This window comes from Stylophora pistillata, chromosome 9 (genome assembly GCF_964205215.1).
Source record: "Stylophora pistillata chromosome 9, jaStyPist1.2, whole genome shotgun sequence".
Classification (NCBI taxonomy): Eukaryota; Metazoa; Cnidaria; class Anthozoa; order Scleractinia; family Pocilloporidae; genus Stylophora; species Stylophora pistillata.
Window position 1 is genome coordinate 11927335 of NC_142527.1, and position 21246 is coordinate 11948580.

At 38.6% G+C, this 21246-nt stretch overlaps 2 protein-coding genes and 1 pseudogene across 2 annotated transcripts; all 3 read right to left on the reverse strand.

Moving 5' to 3' along the window:
* Positions 1-1226: 1226 nt before the first annotated feature.
* LOC148723320 (galanin receptor 2b-like) lies at positions 1227-3237 on the reverse strand. Its single transcript, XM_088733744.1, has one exon. It carries the CDS (start codon positions 3156-3158, stop codon positions 1959-1961), a length of 1200 nt encoding a protein of 399 aa, XP_088589870.1. The 5' UTR covers positions 3159-3237; the 3' UTR covers positions 1227-1958.
* A 12009-nt stretch (positions 3238-15246) lies between these two features.
* On the reverse strand, positions 15247-16551 carry LOC111342916 (pyroglutamylated RF-amide peptide receptor-like; annotated as a pseudogene).
* A 2436-nt stretch (positions 16552-18987) lies between these two features.
* LOC111342918 (QRFP-like peptide receptor) lies at positions 18988-20467 on the reverse strand. Its single transcript, XM_088732389.1, has one exon. The coding sequence runs from the start codon at positions 20330-20332 to the stop codon at positions 19130-19132; it is 1203 nt and encodes a 400-aa protein (XP_088588515.1). The 5' UTR covers positions 20333-20467; the 3' UTR covers positions 18988-19129.
* Between the last annotated feature and the right edge of the window lie 779 nt (positions 20468-21246).

Genomic DNA, 21246 nt, shown 5'->3' on the forward strand with positions numbered 1-21246 from the left:
GCGTTCGCATTTATTTTTCTGGCTTACCGGTTAATTTTTGCGTCAACGCAATCAAGGGTTTTTCGGTTTGACTGACGACAGTCAAGTTATCATAATTCGATGAGAAAATAAAAACAAAAGGAGTTCAACCAATAAGGAAAAGCAGTAAGAAAAATTGGAATGCAAGGAGCATCGATCTCGATGAAACTTTAGATTTGGTGGATTTTAGAGGGAAAAAAAATCGCAAAGGAGCACGAGTGGCGCAGTGATAAGAACGCTCTTCTGCCAGCACAGTGGCGCTGGGGCCCGTTTTTCCAAAAGTCCCGATATCATAACGGTCCAAAGCCATGTATTCAAATCAAAATTTAAAGGATAGAAAAGCAGCTTCTGGCACTCAACCCAGTCTATTTTGTTTCTTTGGCTTATAGTGGTATTGTATTATTTTCAAAACTTTTAAATAAAAACAGAAGAGCTTTACGGGCCAGTTCAGTTACCGGGACTTTCGAGAAACGTGCCCCGGTTTCGATTCCCGGGCCTGCTGGGGCCCGTTTCTCGAAAGTCCCGGTAACTTAACGGGCCCGAAGCCATCTTTTAAAATAAAAATCTAAAAGATGGGAAAGCAGATTATGACATCCAAACCAGTCCTTTTTATTTCTTTAGCTGATAGTTTTATTGTATCATTTTCAAAACTTTTGAAATTCCCATCTTGAATGAAAACAGAACAGCTTCACTGGCCCGTTAAGTTAGCGGGACTTTCGAGAAACGGGTCCCAGGTGTCATATGTGGGTTGAGTTTTCGGTTGGCTCTTGTCCTTGCTCCGAGGGTTTTTCTGCAGGTCTTCTGGTTTCCTCCTTCCACAAAAGCCAAAATTGAAATTTCAATTCGACCTGGAAACAGTGGACAAGAAGAGCCACTTAGCGTTCTTATCACTACGCCACTCGTGCTCCTGAATTCTCATTTTTAATTCGCATTTCATTTGAATAATTTCAAACAAAAAGCAAAAGCAACAGGATCAATTGCAAATGGCTTTCATCGCGATCAAGCTTAAAATGATTCGTTTTTAGGGGAAAAAATCATCATGGCTTGGAACAATGCATTACAGTGGAAACAGTGTGAAAAGTGTATTCAAACGAAACAATACAAACAAACTGAGTTCGGCATATACTTTTTCCTTACGCGTACTAAATATTTGTAATTCCGAATTAAAATTTGGATAAAGTTGATAGAAATTAAGTACATGTATTCAATTGATATTACATGCGATGCAAGTTAAGAACAACCAGAAAATGTAAGAAAACATGTCGTGAAACTTGTGTTTCTCTTTTAAGTGTCAGGATCTCCCTGACACTTAAAAGAGAACAACAAGCACTCGGAGTCGAGTGCACTAACATGAGGCCACCGCGCCTCCAAAAGTGACCTTGACACCTTTAAAAAAATTAACGAGAGGTCGCTTCTCAGGAAGCCAGAGATGATATAAATAAACTTTTTTAAATGATTGATAAGAAAATGAGAAACCTGAATTTAAATGAGAGGGTACAGATCTTTCCAAAACACACACTTTTTAAATTTTTCAGAGTAGAGACAATGACATTGACAAATGCGTGAATACATGTCAATGGGAATTGGCAACGGTTGAACTCAATGTTATAAAACTGAAAGAAATATATTTACAATTCTTTGCTGATGAAATAAAAAAATGCGAATACAATTATCAGTTTTGAACTGTTTGATACTTAAAGAGATCCAATTGAATGACTATTAGCGTTCAAAAACATTGTGTAGTCAGCACGGGATGCGAGAATGGATAGGTGGAACATTGGGATTAAACGTTAAGACAGATTGGGAGAATACACTGCCAGCAGATCGTACAATAACACAAACTAAACCAATGTGACCCCGTAGGGTAGATACTTCTACCATGCGCTAGACACCTATTTTCAGAAAGGTATCGTTTACGCTACTTGGAACAATAGCCCTATTCACCCCAGCGATATCGATTGGTGCTGCTCACCTTCCGCAACTCCAACTTTACCTTCAAACGCGGTGTGTAATTTTGTTGAGGAGACCACTTGAACTGATCCGGCTTCATCGCAAGGAATGGATGTCAGCTCAAACGTTTCGCGACGTTTTGGGGTGAATCTATCAAATGAATTCCGAATTCTTGACTGAAGGAACAAACCAGATATGGTAGCCCGCAAACTACGACGATTATTTCTCAAAAAGCCAAAATATACAAACGGATTGAAAGCAGTGTTGGCGAACACAAGGAACTCAGCAGTGAATGTAAATGTAAATGCATGAGGAGTGCACCATACATTTTTAGAGTTCGGGTCAAATGTAAAAAGAAGCACATTGATATTGACTGGAGCCCAACAAATGGCAAATATCACGCAAATTATCACACCCATTTTCAGCACATTTTTGTACATTTTATCGCGGGAGATTCCTCCGCGAACCTCGCCTCTCATATCGTTCCTTTGCCTTAGTAAAACAACCACTATAACCGTGTATATGCCACCTATAAGGCTGAGAGGAATTAAAATAAACAAAACACAAAAAAATTTCATGTACAATTTCCCGGTCGCCGGGTCTTCAAAAGCGGGTTCCCAGGTTGCAATGCAGTACACTTCAGAATTAACGTCAAGTAGTTTAAAGATGTAGAAATATGGAGCATGAAAGGCTGCGCTAACCACCCAAGTCAACATCATCATAATCACCCGCGACCTGTACGTGACCATTTGGGCGCGGAGTGGAAATCTGACGGCCACTAGCCTTTCCATGGCGATTAAAACCAGTGTAAGAGTAGACACCACGCCAGACAAATCGTGCATGAACCACAGGAGCTTACATGTTATTTCTCCTGCTATTCCAGAAAGTAACCATTTGGCTTGGGGTAATTCCAAAGCGATTTCTACAACTCTTCTAGGAATCGCGAAAACTGGCATAATTACATCCGAGATCGCCATATTCAGAATCAAAAGGTTGATGTTTCGTTGCAAACTCTTGCTTTTAAAAAGCACGTGGATTATGAGAATATTTCCAGTGAGGGCCATCACAAAAATTATTATGTACGCAAACAGCTTACCAGCTTTCTCGGCCGTAGAGACTATGTGTGGCGTACATCCACCATCGGTCATCAGACCAACAGTCTGGTTACTTGCATTACAAATGTCAGACATGTGTAACTCGCTGGAGTCTCCACCAGATAAGCGAAGCTACGGTTTCAAGAAACGTTAAAAGTTAGCACTTGAAGTTTGTGGCCAGGTGTGATGCTAAAAACCAAATTTGCATCTAGTTTAACACCTTCAGATCTTCATTATGGAAATATAGTTATCTAATCGACTGCGGGATACCTTTCACAAAGTAGTAAAATGAGAAAACTCTGTTGGAGTTTTAAATGTAATAACTTCCCTAAATGTAATAAAGTCCTGAATGTAATAAAGTCCTAGATGTAATAAAGTCCTAAATGTAAAAACATTTGGTCCTAAATGTAATTAATGAAGTCCTAAATGCAATAACATTTGGCCCAAAATGTAATAAGCTTCCAATAGTTTGACTGCGCTTGTGCATCCGCTGTGAGATGTTTAAGTGACAACTTTTACATCAGAGAATCCTCTGACCAGAATTCATGGCGTGTTACGGGCTCGTTCGCTGATTTTAATCAGCGTGTTTTTATATGCTGGAGACGTACGCCGAGAAGTATCAACTACAAACCATTCTGATGTGCTTTTGGCGTAAAATTGACAGATGTCAAAATAATAGGACGCTGACCAATCCAGCTATCTTGACCGAATAGGCTTGGTCAAGAGATTTTGATAATTATTTTGGCTCAGTCAATGAAAGATTTATCATAAAGCAAAAAGATTTATTTTGAGAGTCGAGAAAGAGAACCAGCTGTGCTTGTAGCACAATAAACCCTGAAGAGTCGATTAATGTTTTTCTTTGTTTTGCCGCTTTTGCGACTTCGTCGCCGATATTGTCCAAAAAGTTACAAACAACTACACAAGCGAGTAAGTCCTGGTGTCTTAAAAGCACAGAGACGTATTTAGTTTTAAGCTTAAAAAATAATGTTAAAGTACTTGAATAAGCTTTGTGTTTGAAAAGTTTCCAGCCTTCCTTTTTCCTAGTTTTGATTCCTTTTACAGATCTCTAGGAACGTTTCAATTTTCTTTCACTTATTTTGCAACGGCGGTTGACGCTACATGATTTCGTTTAATATTTTGCGGGGGTAATTTATGCGTGGCTGGCCAGATTGATCCCCTTGCGCATGCCCAACGTTTGACCGCTGGTTTCAGATATTGTGCAGTACAGCCAGAGTGCTTGGCACACACCGCCCCAGCTGCAACTAATCTTAGTCGCCAGGCCACACCTTACGACTGCAACTACAGAGAAGAAGACTTCTACTGTGAAATTACTTATCTCTTCTCGTCGCAAATAAGTCAATGTCCACGTCTGAAATAGACTGAACATCTATTAGCTTATCACCATCTACCATATGTAATCCCATAGTTATATCTGCTGTCATGTCCGTGTCGCTACCATCGTCGACAATACTATCAGGTCCATTTTTTGCGTCAGTATCATCCATTGCAAAGTCCTGCTCTATATGCATTTTATTTGCCGTGAATCCTTCAAAATTTCTCCTTCTCCAGGGTCATTTGCTTCGTTGTCTTCTTCACTACCGTCGTTGTGATCCGTAACTTGTTCCAAGCTCACATAGAGTTCACCTTGGTTCTCAATTAGCAAACTTTTCAAGGTACACTTTAGCTACTGAAACACTCGCTGACGGATTAAACACGTGCTGCCCACCAACTCCTAGAGAAGACACTAGGGAGTTTAAGAAAACTACGACGGCAACGACAACGGGAACGATACCAAACAAAAGGTTTAATCAGCAGAACAATGGCTGTGCGCGTGCGTTATAAATCTTTGTAGACTTCTTTGCGCTCTCTGCAAAACAGCAGCATGAAATGACCAAACTTTGCGTTGTCTGGAGAACATGAACGTCGACCGCTGATTTTGAAATTTATTTTTCTTAATTAAGGCTGTGTTCCAATTTCAGTTTTGTATGGTTTTGACCGTGAGAAACAAGCTAAATGACTCTAGAGTATCGCGGGACTCGTAGGTAAAATATAAGTTTAATTTTTAAGGTAAAATATTTTTAAGGTAAAATATAAATTTAATTTTTAAGCGACGTTGTCCACGGCGTCGCCGTCGTCCTTTCTTAAACTCTCTTCTACTTGGATGTCGATGGTGTTCAAGTTTGCCGCTGCATACAGCGTTATCTCATCATCTCGTGCCAAATGAGTTAAATAGTCGTCCCAACAAGCGAACTCGTCATCTACCAAATGCTTCAAAAGAGGGAGGTCACCGCTATCGCACAGATTACTTTCTAAGTACTTTACAATTTCCTTCCTCGTGGTTTCAGGGGATCTTAAATTCTATATTCATGCGATCGCAAAGTGTTTTCAAGGCTTTCTAGAACTCCCCTCCTTGGTCGCACTGGATTATCTCTAGCGATCCATGCTCCATATGAACACTTTCCAGTTCATTTCCAATTATCTGGCTTGATTTGCTTTCCAGAGGACGAAGCCAAAGAAAACGGCTGAAAACATCAATCACTGTTACAACGTATCTAAACAAATGTCCATTCATTTTCGCGGATCCTTTCTGCTCATGTCCATCAAATCTATTTGGCGCTTAACTTGAACGTATCTGGCTCTAATAGGTTTCAGCCTCGCCTTATTTAGAAACTTAGCATTTCGATGATGATGACTTTTGTCTGTGTTTAGAATAGTTTGTATATTAGCTGGACCTACTCCAAAAGGGTTGTTCCCTAAAGATCAAGCCATCTTCCACGCACCAGATCCTTTGGTTTTTTCAAATTCCACAACCACTACTTTGTTCACCTCTGATGATTTTAAAATTCGACGCCCCTCGTAATAAACTGCTTTATCTCCATGGTCTTCTTTGACTGATATCCTTTCGCCGGCTCTCCAGTATCGCACAGCAGCTACACGCATTGCTCTCGTCCGTTCTTTCACTGGTGGTTGTGCTTTGCCTTCAACGAGGTCGAGCAGGGCTTCATAGACGTCTTCCGCTAAAGCAGAGGATTTCCTGTTCCCTTCAGAGTTTTCACTATCTTTATGGGCCAGCTATAGCAAAAAATCTCAAGTTCAATCAATGCAAGTATTAGCGTGCAACATTCAATGTAGATCTCAAAGAAAACTGCCGGAAATATTTCACAGGCTAGTGAGATGTTTCTAGCATTTTTTTTTTTTTACTATTTTTATCATCACCAATCATGTTTTCACAGTCAGTTCAATCAATCAATACAACGTTAAGGGGAAAATCTTGACGTTTCGAGCGTTAGCCCGTGGTCAGAGCGATGACGAAGGGCTAACGCTCGAAACGTCAGCTTTTTAACTCTTTGCGTTGGCCAAATTACAATTTCAACATAGTTGATATACAGAGGATATTACATGGCCCCGCGGGGAAATGAATTTTATCTTCGAGTCCTGTAAGTATCTATCTCTCACGAGTGAGCTTCGCTCACTCGTGAGACATACTTTCAGCACGAGAAGATAAAATTCGTATCCCCAAGTGGCCATGTAATGTTCTGTTTATTTTATAGATACTGATAAAATTTCCACTAAAACACAACTTTTTCGAAACTGCAAAATAGTGCAATTAAAGTGGTCACCTATCGTAAAATGCCTGTCACAAAAATGTTATAAAACTCGGATATAAAGTTATAAAGGAGAATTGAAGACGATAATAAAATTATTTGTTCCAAAAAGTCCAAATTCTAATGAAGAAGAGAAAAATTTATGTCAGTAACCATTGCGATACCAATATCTTGACACGTGAAAGATAAAAATAGTAATTTCTTCACAGCGCGCGATGAAGATACTGATTTTTTAGTAAAAGGAAAAATGCTAGTATTTCATCAGTATCTATATAATAAATAACCAAATTACCTTCTTACCCCCACCGACGCAGCACCACAGTTTCTTTAGAAACTTACCCCCTTTAGATGAACAGTCCGTTTCATAGTCAGGTTATGCTGTTTTATTATATACATACCGAGATTCACGCGCCAAAAAGCATCGAGATAAAAATAGTCTCTTCGCGCTAGAGGAGCCATCTGATTGGTCATACCATTTTTTTTTCACTAATGAAAAACGACGTATCGACGCTCTGATTGGCTATATCATTATTTCACTAGTGAACAAAACCGTGTCGCTCGCTCGCCGCTCCTCTTGACTGACAAATAGCATATTTCTAAGAGCTTAGGCGCATTTTTCTTTAGAAAGATGGCTTCAAATCAGACTAACCGTTTTCAGAGCCTAGATTCATCAGTAGAAGAGTTCATAGACGGCGGACAGGAAAATGAAAACACCAAGAAAAAGACCAAACACGATGTCGCTCTGTTCCACGAATTTCTTCTTTTGAAAAGCGAAACAAAAACAAAAAAATTAACTCTCGGGTTTTCACTTCTTTATTTCAAATTTTAAACTTCCATAGAACTATTTCGACATATTTTCAGGATGTCCAATTTATTCTACTTAGTCCTGTCTTTTAACAGCATTTTCTCTTGATAATTTAGATGTAAAGAAGTATTTTACAAGGAAGCCATTTCAGTGCAACTCCCGAACGGCGGCTTGACCGCGCGTTGCTTTCCTTTGAAAGAAAATGAAGATATGTTTATCACAGTTCTGTTCGCTTATGAATCTCGGTATGTATATAATAAATAAGTTATTTCACGGTTAGTTCGCTTGTACGATTTTTATTCACTCGTTGTGTAAAACAAACTCACTCGCTGCGCTCGTTGGTTTGTTTTACACAACTTGTGAAAAAAAATCGTACGCGCTCAGCAACCATGAAAATAACCTATAATTATCTAATGTTTGATCGTTAAGGAGATCAGTACGTCGAGCAAACCATAGTAACTAAGTAAGTAAGTAAACACTTTATTTATAGAGGGTAGCACTAAATAGCTAAAAGCTAATGAAGTAATTTGGATATATCAACAAAGTTGAAAGGGTAAATTGGCCACCGTAACGATTACAAAAGCTGACGTTTCGAGCGTTAGCCCTTCGTCGGAGCGAATAGAGGAATTGTGGGTTGTGTGTGCTTTTAAAGGCAGAAAATGGAGCTACGTTAAGCTAATGAACTTGTGGCCCTCGATTAAAAATAAGAGTAAAAATTAAGCTGAATAGTAAAATGATTTAGACTACACTGTTTTTTAAAAATTACATTAAAAAGACTCTTCTTAAATGCAGGAAGAGAATCTTTACGTCTTAAGTCTAAAGATAATTTATTCCATAGTCTGCAAGCTCTGACTAAGAAAGACTTTCCACCTTCTGTCTCGCGTATATACTTAGGACAAACTAAATTAAATTTAGCATACTTAGTATTTCTGGAGTGGACTTCATTGTTAACAGTAAAATTTTGAATTAAGTAATTGGGTAAGGTACCTTTAATAAGTTTAAAAACTAAAGAACAACAGCTTATCTTATTTTCTTCAGAAAAAGGAATCTATTTTAACTTATTAAATAAACGTACTGATGGCGAATCTCTATCGGCAGACAGAATAACCCTAGCAGCCCTTTTTTGCAGCTTCAATACTCTGTTCAAAGACTCTTTATGACAACATGACCAGATAACAGTAGGGTAGGTAATTATAGGATGAATTATCTAGTTGTATATAATAATCTTTGCCTAGGAGGCAGATAAACTATGATTTTTCTGAGAAGTGCTATACGCTGCGAAAGCTTGTTACAAATTTTATCAACATGTTCACTAAACGATAGGTGACTATCAATGTCCAAGCCCAACAGAGTGGCATTAGAAACATTTCTCACTAGTTCATGATCACTAAACTTCACTGATGGTTGAAAATCCAACTTGGATTCAAGTCATGTTTCCTTTTTTTTTTCTTTGAATCAATTAGTAGACCATGAAAAAACGGCCTACACTCTAATCTCAGAGAAAGTAAGAACACAAATTTTACAGGACCGGGACATCATTTACAGCCTTTAACATAAACAATAATTTTTCATGTGCTGGTCAGCAGCTTTTCATTTACACCTGCTTAATGTAAGTCACTGAGTATATAAATTGATGCAGACCCATGCAGTACCTTTTTCGTTTGTCGGATTTGTTGCATGCATTTCAAGATCAAAAGAACATAATTGTCCACAATTATGTTCTCTTGGAAAGTAAAATTATCTTGTCTTCATTCATATACTCGCGAAAACACTCGAGAATTTGAAAGCAATAACTCTGGTCAAGAAAGGAAAGACAAAAAAAATGTATATCCGAGCCTGCAAATTGTCAGAACCTACAAGTCCGCAGACTCCCTTGTTCAAGTTTGTAAATTGGTTTATGACTTGTACCTCCATCACTGATCACACAAGTATAACGCAATCACATTTTTCCAAAGTCTATCATGATTACTTAAGAGTCTGAGCCAGTGATATATGGAGGTATTGGTCATCGTACTCATTCTTTTGCCAGCTGTCATTTGATGCAACTAGTCTAGTAGTCTGCAGCCAATGCTACTCGGCTCGAGTCTAGCAAGCAAAGAGATGCTGATTGATATCAGCAAGCCCGCAATGTGTCATGAATACTGGTCCAAGGATTTTTTGGTGCATCAGCTGTCACTAACACTTCAATGTGGATGTCCGCTATTCTTGGCTTTCAGGTGACGTCACAAGCTTTGCAGAAGTTAGTGTCCGCCATGTTGGTGTCCCTCGGGTGTCAAATCTATGAATAATTAGTCGATTTCTATAGTTAAGCCCTCTCTCTTATCGCCGTATTTTTTCGCCAACTACATGAATATCCAGAAAGAAAAAAGCGATAAAAGTACCTGGCATTCATCTTGAGGTATCCCAGTGCTCTCTGAGTATGCCGAAAGCTTAGAGAGTTGGATAAAGGAAAGGTGTTTGCAAAAGATCTTGGTCATTGGGGTTGACCCCGCAAGCATACCAGCCGAAAAGTTCAGTCCAAAATGCTTGCCTCCTGTGGAAGTGTCGGACTTGCTGAGTTACCTCGTTCTTGAGACCAGATTCTACACCAAGAAGCAGTTCAAGGCGTTCAAGAGTCTGGAGGCGTTTAATCAAATAGTGTAGGGATTTGTAACCTCAGTTGTAGGCAAAGTAATCGACGACAAGTATGTCGTGAGAGCACGAGTTTGGCATTCACAGCATATGAATGATCCTTTAGTGAACATTTGGGTCATTTCCGAAAACGACGGGACTATTTTGTCAGCCCATTGCTTGGGATGCAAAGCTGGACTGGCTGAGTCATGCTCACATATCGCAAGTGTTTTATTTCATTTAGAGGCAACTACTCGAATTCATGGCAAGCTCGCTGGGTGTCACGAAAACTCAGACCCCGAAAACTCAGACCCCTCGAAGTGCTCTCCAAACTTCCAAAGTGTCCATAATTCGATAGTGCATAGCATAAAGCAGGAACCAATTGATTTATAACAAAACCGGTGGAATAATGCAACAAATCCGACGCGAAAGACGGACAACAATTTCAAGAGTGATTCTTCAGTGAAGCGAATCGTGACGGCGCTGATGCCGAGTCTTCTTTCCCGTTGTTTTTCTCTTTCTGCCTCATTTAAGAACTCAAGCCCAAGGGTCGCTAAATTGTCTCCGTTTTGGGACTGGTGGGCCGAGTCTCTGGTTGTATCCATTATTATCGCGAAATATTTAAGAATTTTAACAGAGCGACAACAAGGATTTTTGCGACGAAGTAAAAAAAAGGAAACAAACGTCCCTTTTGGCTCGTCAAAATCACGCCACATTTTAATACTTTAGTGTTGGAGCGAGCGCATTTGATCCAGTTAACTGTGAATGAAAAGCTCAAAATTAACTGGAAAAATGGAGGAAATCTAAGCTTAATGAAGTCTTCTATCCCTTTAAATGTTTTAATACTCAACGATCGGACGATTTTGCGAAACGTGCAACTTGCGGCCTTATTTTTGCTGCTTCAGTTGGATCAAGACCCAAAAGGTCAAAATATACGCGGCATTACCAGGAGTGATCATGAGTAGAGTTTATCTCTTGGATTTTCGAGGGGTCTGAGTTTTCGGGGTCTGAGTTTTCGTGACACCTCAAGCTCGCTTGCACTCAGGTAAAATGCTCATGGATTTTGCTGACATAATTATGTCAATGAAGTACCGTATGTGAGGGCTAAAGACATCGATTTCTCATCGGCTAAGAAGCTCAGAGAAAAGCTCGACCAAAAAATGGAGGATCTACAACAGCCGCAAGCCTCGAACCATACAGCAACTTCTAGTTCCTCCTGTTCTTTCCCTTGATTTGTAATGATCTTAGGTATAGCGCATTAGATTATATATCTAATGAATTTTGCGCTATAGAAATGATAAAATTATTAAAGTACAATACGAAAAAAATCCTTAGCCTTTATGCTTTCCACTTTTTCTCGAACAGCCAACAACAATGCATAAAACTATCCCCTTCTTTCTCACATGAACTCTTCGTTAGGTACGGTTTGTTTACCGCGTTCGAGGGACACCAAGATGGCGGATAGTGACCTTTGCCAAGCTATTGGTCACGTGGGCGAAACCTAAGAATAACAACAGTGCACTAGCGAAGTCAAACAATTGCATTGGAGGCTTCTAACATTTGGGACCAAATGTTATTACATTTAGGACTTTATTACATTTAAGACATTTATTACATTTAGGACTTCAAGCTACTCTAAAATGAATGAGGCATCTGCAAATTTTGTAAAAAGTAAAACTCAAAAAGGTTTTCTCCTCTAAGCTAAGTGCAAATAAACCTCAATCTTACAAAACAATCAGGCATTAAGACTGCTAGTAAAATTTCGACCGTTATCACTTTGGACCTGACATGATGTAAAAACGGGTTGTACATCAAGTTTGTCACGACGTGAACCACCCACACTCATCGGTTAGAAGTCGAAACCGTTTTCAATTTCTAAACTTGGAAGAACAAAATGTATAAAGGGAGGAACATGTCCAGGATGATCACATGCGCTAGTTAACCTTCCAACGAAACGATGAATGTGAAAGCTCAGAGAAATTACTTTTCCGAAAGTATCTTTCAATAAAAACGAAATGTGTCATTAGAAGTCATGTTTTCAGTTTGATCTAGCCGGAATAATTCAATAACTAACTTTTTTGAAGCTCAGCAGTAGTGCATTGGAGCACGAAATACGGTGGTCTAGGGTTTTGACTTCGAATTATTTTTCTTTGTCACACACTGGTGTCAAAGCCGATAAAGCGAACTGGAGAGTATGTGTTTTCTCTAGTGTTGGAGCACAATATACCCAATCGTTTTTTTTTTTTTTTTAACATTACTTGCAGCTTTCAGATTAATACCTGCTACAGCTTATTGTATTCGAAATTGGAAAACCCTAAGACCTCGGACCTCAGACCACTCCTTACTCTAAATAACTTGCGTTTGTTTCCTTATGTTGCAAGAGTGTTTCGCAATTTTTTTTGGAAATATTACATTTAAATTTGTCTTTGTCTCCTCTTATAATACAGAACATATGTCACAGGGATCGTTTTTAAATGTTTCTATCGGGGCTTATTGCAGGCTTTAAGTGTGTAGAGACGAGCGAAAAGAGGACGCGCGAAAACTGGCAAGCGAGCATGCACGACAGCTTGCCTACTGATCGAGAGCCAAGGAAAGGCTAAAAATAGTATTGTGCTCCTCTTTGATTGGATATCAATTTAATTCAAGTCAAACCCGCTAAATCTGGCAATTATTAAGGTCTCGCTGACAGTTCACTGGCTCCTATTTATATCCAAAGGTAGATAAAATAACATCACCATTATTCTATCGCCGATTAGCCTATGAGACTACAAAAAAGTATATAAAAAAGTGGATAGCTACATGTGAGCAAGTGATTTAAGCTTTGGACCAAATGTGACCATAGGCAAATACAGTTTTAGAAAAAGGGATGTCACCAGTGGGGTCAGGTTCTTTCACTTTTGCGTGATCCTTGTCACGCCTTATTTTAGCCTAGGTTACGTAATGCAAAAACAAAATAGACATCCACAATTGTGTTTTAATGTATTGAATTTTATTGAAATAAGTTGATAACTATCAATAATACTACTTAGATAACGCTGTTTTCAAGTGGCCTTTCCAAATATACTTTCGAGCTAAATGATGATGATTGTCTACCAAACCAACTTCGAGTACCAACAATAGAATACCATCAGGTTGGTTTCTAAACAGCTTCTTAAAGTGACCATAACCTTTGCCAAGCTCTCCGTTAGTGAGGACCAAAGAGCGGTTATTGGTTGTTTTCTCACGCTCACTTCGTTTTTTCACTGGTGCTTAAAAACTGAGAGTCTGGCAAGGGAAACAGCTCTGAAATCTCTTCTAAAGGTAACAAATAAACTCGCTGTTTCCTTATTTAGTATCATTATTAATACATTTCTGTCTATTTCTCGTTAGGTCGAGTTACAAAATCAAAATAAAATTTCGTTTCACGCTTAATTAAGAGACCTGAAAGCGACCCTCGCAATAATGAACACTACTATGTAGTAATGAAAATAAGGTCTGAGTTTTTTCATGCCCATACAGGAATTTGAACCCTTGGCCTCTTTCAGACATTTCTTAAAACCGCAGTACACATATATGACTTTCATACATAAGACTTCTGAACTTTTTGCTGGATATTCCACAACCGTAGATACACTCTGTTAGGTTTGTTATGTAAAACACGTATCGTATCGGTAATTTTCGATTGAAGCATGAGATATTTACTGATTTTGGTTCAAGTTCTTTAACTGATGACAATGGGCATCAGCATAGCGCTAAACTCTTCAATATTTACAGTTCGATCCTAGATGCACCTCTTACACAGTAGAAATAGAAGTGAAGGAAACCCTGGTGAAGGATGATAGGTCTTGCATAATTAACTAGCTACCCAAGGACTAAACTCCTTTTGGAGATACGAAGCATGTCTTTGTAAAATACTTTTGCTATTATCCAAATGGCTCCACATACATTGTAAGCCTTAAATTGAGGATAAAATGGTTTCTAATACTCTTTCTATTACCTCTCATAAATAGTTGCTTCCTCACCTATTCTAAGTAGTGTAAGTATTGTAAGTATTGTACAGTATGTAGACGATGATATAATTATTTAAACAAAAATCGTAATGTGAGAAATGTAAGTATCATACAGTTCTTAATGTGAGCCAATTAAAAAAAAATCCTTTTCATGACAACTTCGCGTCGATTTATTCTGGCTCATTGCCGTTTCTCGGTGTTGTCGTCAGATTTCGCTCGATAAGGCAGACCCCTACACAGATCGGACGACCATTGGATAAAATTTGACGTTTCTTTTTTTAAGTTTATCATCCAAGAACGAAACAATAGCTTATAGCACTATAGTTTCATTCCTTTAAGACCGCTTTAGGTCTTTATCAAGAGATCTCCCCTTTTCCCAAACGAAGGAAACCAAAATTGTTCGGAACTTGAATACCCAGAGGAATAACTCGAGCATTCAGCTGTATAAACCATTTTGGAATAACATAAATTGGCGTGAAGTTGCAACGTGTAAGTAGGAATTAGGACTTAACTTTCTCTCATGGATAAGTTATAAACTTTACACTAATTATTGCACATATATATTAAAGAAGAGGAGCAATAAAATACAAAACATATTTACGCTCACAGATCAATAAGATCGCCATTACTGAGTTAATTTGCAGATCAGCCCATTGGAGCACAAAAACCCAGATAAGAAATATTCATGGCTATCTGCCAGCTACTGATTTAAACTCTGAGAAAAACACAAGCACGCGCAAGTTACCTATGTTTTGTTTTGTTTTGTTTTTAGGTCCAGGCATAACGTCAAATCAATTTAACCCCCATGGAATTATCGGAATACGTAATAATTTGGATATATCAACAAAGTTGAAATGGTAAATTAGCCACCGTAATGATTACAAAAGCTGACGTTTCGAGCATTAGCCCTTCGTCATTCGCTCCGACGAAGGGCTAACGCTCGAAACGTCCGCTTTTGTAATCATTACGGTGGCTAATTTACCATTTCAACTTTGTTGATATATCCAAATTATTTCGTTACTCCCACCGACGCAGCCCCAAACAGTTTCTTTCGAAACTATCAGCCTTTATCGGAATACATAGTTACGTTTGTGCAAAGTTGAGAACAGCTTAAGAAAAAATATTACCCGAAAGGGATCTTCATCGTTTTACATTACTTGAAACAGTAACCCTTTTTACAACGTCGATATCGATTGGTGTTGCTCCCTTTCCACTCTATCTTCACTTTCACATTTGCTGTGTAATTTCGTTAAGGAGATCACTTGAGCTGATCTGACTTCATTGCAGGGAATGGATGTCAGCTAAAACCCTTTACGACGTTTTGGGATGAGTCTGACAACTGCCTCCCGAATTCTGACCGGGAGGAACGTACCAAATATGGCATTCCGCAGACTACGACGATAATTTCCCACGAAGCCAAAATATACAAACGGATTGAAAGCAGTGTTGGCGTACACAAGGAATCCTGTAGCAAATGCAAACGCATGAGGATTGCACCATACATTTTTAGAGTTCGAAACAAATATCGAAAGAAACAGATTGATATTGAGTGGAGCCCAACAAATGGCAAACATGACAACAATCGTCACCGCCATTCTTAGCACATTTTTGTGCATTTTATCGCGATAAATTCCTCCGAAAACCTCACCTCTCATAGCGTTCCTTTTCCTTAGCAAAACAACCACTATAATCGTGTACACACTAGCTATAAGGCTGAAAGGAATTAAAATCCCCGAGATACAAATTAAAGTGATGTAGAATTTTCCAGTCGAGGGCTCTTCAAAAGCGGGCTCCCAGGTTGCAATGCAGTACACATCAGAGTCAACTTCAAATAGTTTAAAGATAAAAAAATATGGAGCATAAATGGCTGCACCAACAACCCAAGTCAGCATGACCATAATCACCCTTAACCTGTAGGTTATCATTTTGGCGCGGAGAGGAAACGCGACGGCCACTAGTCTTTCTAAGGCGATTAAAACCAGTGTAAGATTAGAGACCACGCCCGAAAAATCTGGAATGAAGCTCAGCAGCTTACAAGTTATTTCTCCTGTTACTTCAGAATGTAGCCATTTAGCTGAAGGCATTTCCAAAGCGATTTCTACAACTCTTCTCGGGATCTCGAAAACTGATATGATTAGCTCCGAGATCGCCATGTTCAGAATGAAAAGGTGGATGTTTCGTTGCAAACTCTTGTTTTTAAGAAGCACGTGGATTATGAGAATATTTCCAATGAGGGCCATCGCAGAAATAGTTACGTACGCAGACAACTTACCGGCTTTCTCGGCCGTAGTGACTATGCGTGACGTGCATCCATCATCGGTCATCAGACCAACAGTCTGGTTACTTGCATTGTAAATGTCAAACATAGTATAACTCGCTGGAGTCTCCACCAGATAAGCCAGGCTACGGCTTCAAGAAACGTTAAAAGCTTCCACTTGGAGCTTGTGGCCAGGTGTACTGCTAAAACCCAAATTTATATCTTTTTTTACATTTTCAGACCTTTGCTAAAGAAATATAGTTATCTAAATGACCGCAGGATATCCCTTGAACAAAGGAAAAGATTATGCAAGACTAAGATCTACCTTAAGAAAGTGATTATTTCATCTAACAGGTGTTTTCGTTACCTGATAGGACAAAAAACCGTCAGAATAAGACGAACTCCCGGATCGAAAATGATACCGATAGGTTGGCTTGAATGGTTGTGTGACGCACACGGCTACTGAATCTGGAAGCTTGTTCGTCTTGCAAGTTCGGGTTTGTATAAGCTCAAAGAATTGCGCACAGCGGTAATGCTCTTTTATCAAAGAAGCACTTGCTGATTTTGTAAATATTAAAACTCAAAAGGGTTTCCTGCTTCAAGTTAAAAACCTCACCGTTACAAAACAATTAGCCACTAAGACTATCAATTGAAAATACCTCCGGCGCGTACGGCTATTACTTTGGACCCGAAATGATCTACAACGGTTCATTAAAGCTTTAATGTGGGTCGATTAAAACCCGAAACCGTTTTAAATGTCTCAACATTGAAGTAGAAAATATATAAAGGGAGATACATCTCCAGCTTAGTTAATCTTTCAACGAAATGACGCATGTTCGTGAGTTTATTTAGTCTCATAATTATGGGATCTTAGAGAGATAGCTTTTTTTACACATCTAGCAACAAAAACAAACTATATCAACGAAGCTGGATTAATTCAATAACGAATGTTTTTATAACGAAATCCGATATTCGCAGGTTTGATTTCAAGAGCAGGAACTTTCTTTCTTTCTCATACTCTCGTGCCTGTTCAAAATAAATTCCTTTTTTTATGTTGCTTGGAAGTTTGTCATGATTGTTTTAAATATTACAGTAAGAATTGGTCTTTTTCTCCTCTTACAATACAGAACGTGTGTCAAAGAAAATCATTTCTTAATGTATCTATCGGGGTTTATTACAGGCTTTAAGTGTGTGGAGACAGGCGAAAAGAGGATGCGCGAAAACTGGTAAGCGAGCATGCGCGACTGCTTGCTTAGTAACCGAGAGCTTTAGACAGGATAGAAACAGCATTGTGTTCATCTTTGGTTGAATATCAATTCAATACAACTTATACCTGACAGTTCGCTGCTGCCTATTTATACTCGCGTGTTGATAAAATAAGATCATCATTATTCTATCGCCGATTAGCTTGTGAGAGTAAAAAGGTAGACAAAAAAAGCTGATAGCTACTTTTAACCAACTGACCAAAGGCAAATACAGAATTAGAAACAGAGATGTCATCGGTGGGGTCAGGTTTTTACTTTTGTGTGATCCTTGTCAAGCCTTATTTTAACTTAGGTTACATAATACAAAAACAAGTAGACATCCAAAAGTGTGCTCTACGGTATTAATATTTATTGAAACAAGCTTATAACTATCGAAATACTATTCAGCTCTTTTCAAGTGGCCTTTCCAAATGTTTTCCAGCTAAATGAAGATGGTTATCCACGAAACCAACTTCGAGTACCAAAAATGGAATACCATCAGGTTGGTTGATGAAACTTCTAAGAGAAACCAGAACTTTTTCCAGGCTCTCCGTTAGCTAAGACCAAAAAGCGGTTCTTCACTGTTTTTCAAGTTTGCTTAATAAAGCTTCTCAAGGAAACCAGACCTTTTGCCAAGCTCTCCGTTAGTTAGGACCAAAAGCGGTTCTTCACAGTTTTTCTCAAGCTCACGTCGTTTCCTCGGTAGTCCCCAAAAACTAGGAGTCTAACCCAGGCTAATATCTGCAAAGGGGAACAGCTCTGAAAGTTCAACTTAAGGTAGCAAATACATTCGTTTTTTTTTTTCACTGATTATTATTATTATTATTACTATTATTATTACCTTTTTTTTCTTTAGGTCGAGGCATGATATCAACCCAAATTTCGTTTCACGCTTAACTTGTTGGCAGATATTCCACAATGGTTGATACACTTAATTAAGTTTGTTACATAAAACACGTGCCGTAACGGTAGTTCTCCGCGGAAACATGAGGTATTTATTAATTTTGGTTAAAGTTCATTGAATTATTTTGATGGGCGTCAGCATAGCGCTAAACTCCTCAATTATGTCAGTTCGATCCTAGATGCATCTCTTACAAAACAGAAATCAAAGTGAAGGACATACTGGTGAATGATGACAAGTCTTGCATAATTAACTAGCTACCCAGGGATTAAACTCCTTTTTGAGAAACGAGGTCTGTCTTGGCAAAATATATTTCCGATTATCCAAATGACTCTACATTCATTTCAACTCTAACGACTGACGCAGAAACGATCTAATACTGTTCGTTCAAATTTAACTTCTAACCATCAGCTGAAGAAGTTGTAATTATGTACAATTCCTTGAGGAACCGAGCCTGTCTTCGGATTTTTTTGTTTTCCTGACGGTCAAAAAGAACATGATTATCCCAGCTGGGTATATTTTGATCATTTTTCATTTACTTTATACCACGTTCAAGCCATAAACCCAACCCATGCCATCTTTTAACGGTAATTCCAGAGCTTATTCCAGGTTAACAATGTGCAACTGAAACAAACTCTTAATACAAGGAGTATAGATCAATTTTCATTAAGTGACAGGTTCTCCGCTATTGTTACTTCGCTGCTGAATCTTGTATCTAGGCTCTTTAACGAGATCATCCGAATTCCCGAAGCCGTGCTCTCAGAGCTAGGCACTCTATCGCAAGTCATGGAAGTCAGTTCAAATGTTTCGCGCCGAACGTTTTGCCTCCTTCCAGTTTCCTTTACGCTCGTGCGCAAGATAGACTTGGTGAGAATTCTCTTAAGGTTACGTCGATAATTTTCCACGAATCCAAAATATACAAAAGGATTCATAGCAGCGTTGGCGGTCACAAGGAACTCAGCAGAGAATGAAAAAGCATGGGGAGTGCACCATTTATATTTAGAGTTTGGGAAAAATGTCGAAAGAAGCAGATTGATATTGACTGGAGCCCAACAAATAGCAAATATCACTACAATTGTAACAGCCATTTTCAGCACATTTTTGTTCAGTTTGTCTCGTATAATTCCTCCGCGAACTGCTCCTTGCAAGTGGTTCCTTTGCCTGACCAGAATCGACACTATAACTGTGTATATCCCAGCTATAAGACTGAAAGGAATTAAAACCACCGAAATGCAAAGAAAAGTAATGTAGAATTTCCCAGTAGCGGGCTCTTCAAAAGCGGGTTCCCAGCTTGCAATGCAATACACTTCAGAATTAACTTCAAATAGTTTGAAGATGTAGAAATATGGAGCATAAATGGCTGCAACAATCAACCAAGACAAAATGATTAATGTCACACGCAACCTGTATGTGATCATTTTGGCGCGGAGTGGAAACGCGACGGCCACTAGTCTTTCTAAGGCTATCAAAACCAGTGTAAGAGTTGAGACCCCACCTGAAAAATCTTGCATGAATGTCATCAGCTTGCAAGCTATTTCTCCTGTTACTCCAGAAAGAAGCCATTTTGCTGAAGGTAATTCCAAAGCGATTTGCACAACTCTTTTAGGAATCACAAAAACTGGTATGATTAAATCCGAAATGGCCATGTTCAGAATCAAAAGGTTGGTATTTCTGTGCATCTTCTTGCTTTTACAGATTACATTCACAATGAGAATATTCCCAAAAAGTGAAATTGCAAATACGATGACGTAGGCCGATAGCTTTCCAATGTTCTCGGCCTTTGTAATTACATGTTGCCTGCATCCATCATTGACCATATGATCAACAGTCTGGTTACTCGTATTATGATTGTTAAACATGCTGAATCCGAAGAGGTTCCTACAGCATAAAAACTTCAAAGTATTTGAAAAGTCAAAACGACCATGTCCGAGAAAGATTTAATTAATTTTCAGACTTCATCCTATGTAACCAGTAACCTGACGCTAAGGATCATAAATCCTCTCTCGAATTTGCATCCTCCTCATCCTTCCGAGTAAAAGCTCTGTTGACCTTATCACACATTTATCGACTGAACACAGTAAATATTTCCCTCGCAGATTTCCGCTCTTTCCTCGGAAGCAGTAATACTTTTGATTGTACTATTAGAATGATTGAAGGCGATAGCTCAAAGCTGACATCTTGTATAGGACTCACTTGACTACCTGTATAAACGGAACCATGGTTAGTAAGTAATAATACTTTGGATGCGATATTACTTTTGTCAAACAGTCAAACGTCAAAAAGGCTTAATATCTGAAGACAGCCAGAGATATGGACCGTACGTGATCTGCCATGTAAGACGGTTATATTTCAAATGAATGAAAATACAAGCGCTATTTCATTTATTCGGACCATAACAACTTTTTTAAGGAATATCGAACAATAAGAAATCGAAATTGCTGTGGGATTGTACAAAAACATTGTTTACAATTATTGCAAATAGAAATTCGCGAGTTCGTTTTGGTAATTGAATACATTTAGAAGATAACCAAAAGCTTTAATTTCAGGGCACATTGTAGATTTAAAATTTAATTAATTGTAGGCAGTACTTAAAGTGTCTTTTTCCATTTTAATAATTTATGCAGAATCCCTGGGCCAATTGACAAGAAGATGAATATTCTCGACGAGAATCCTCTCATAACAACCATCAAAAGTAACAGCTTCTCCTCTGCAGCACATCACACGAAAGGAAAGTACTTCTGTTAAAGTTCTCACGCTCTCATTGTCGAAGACT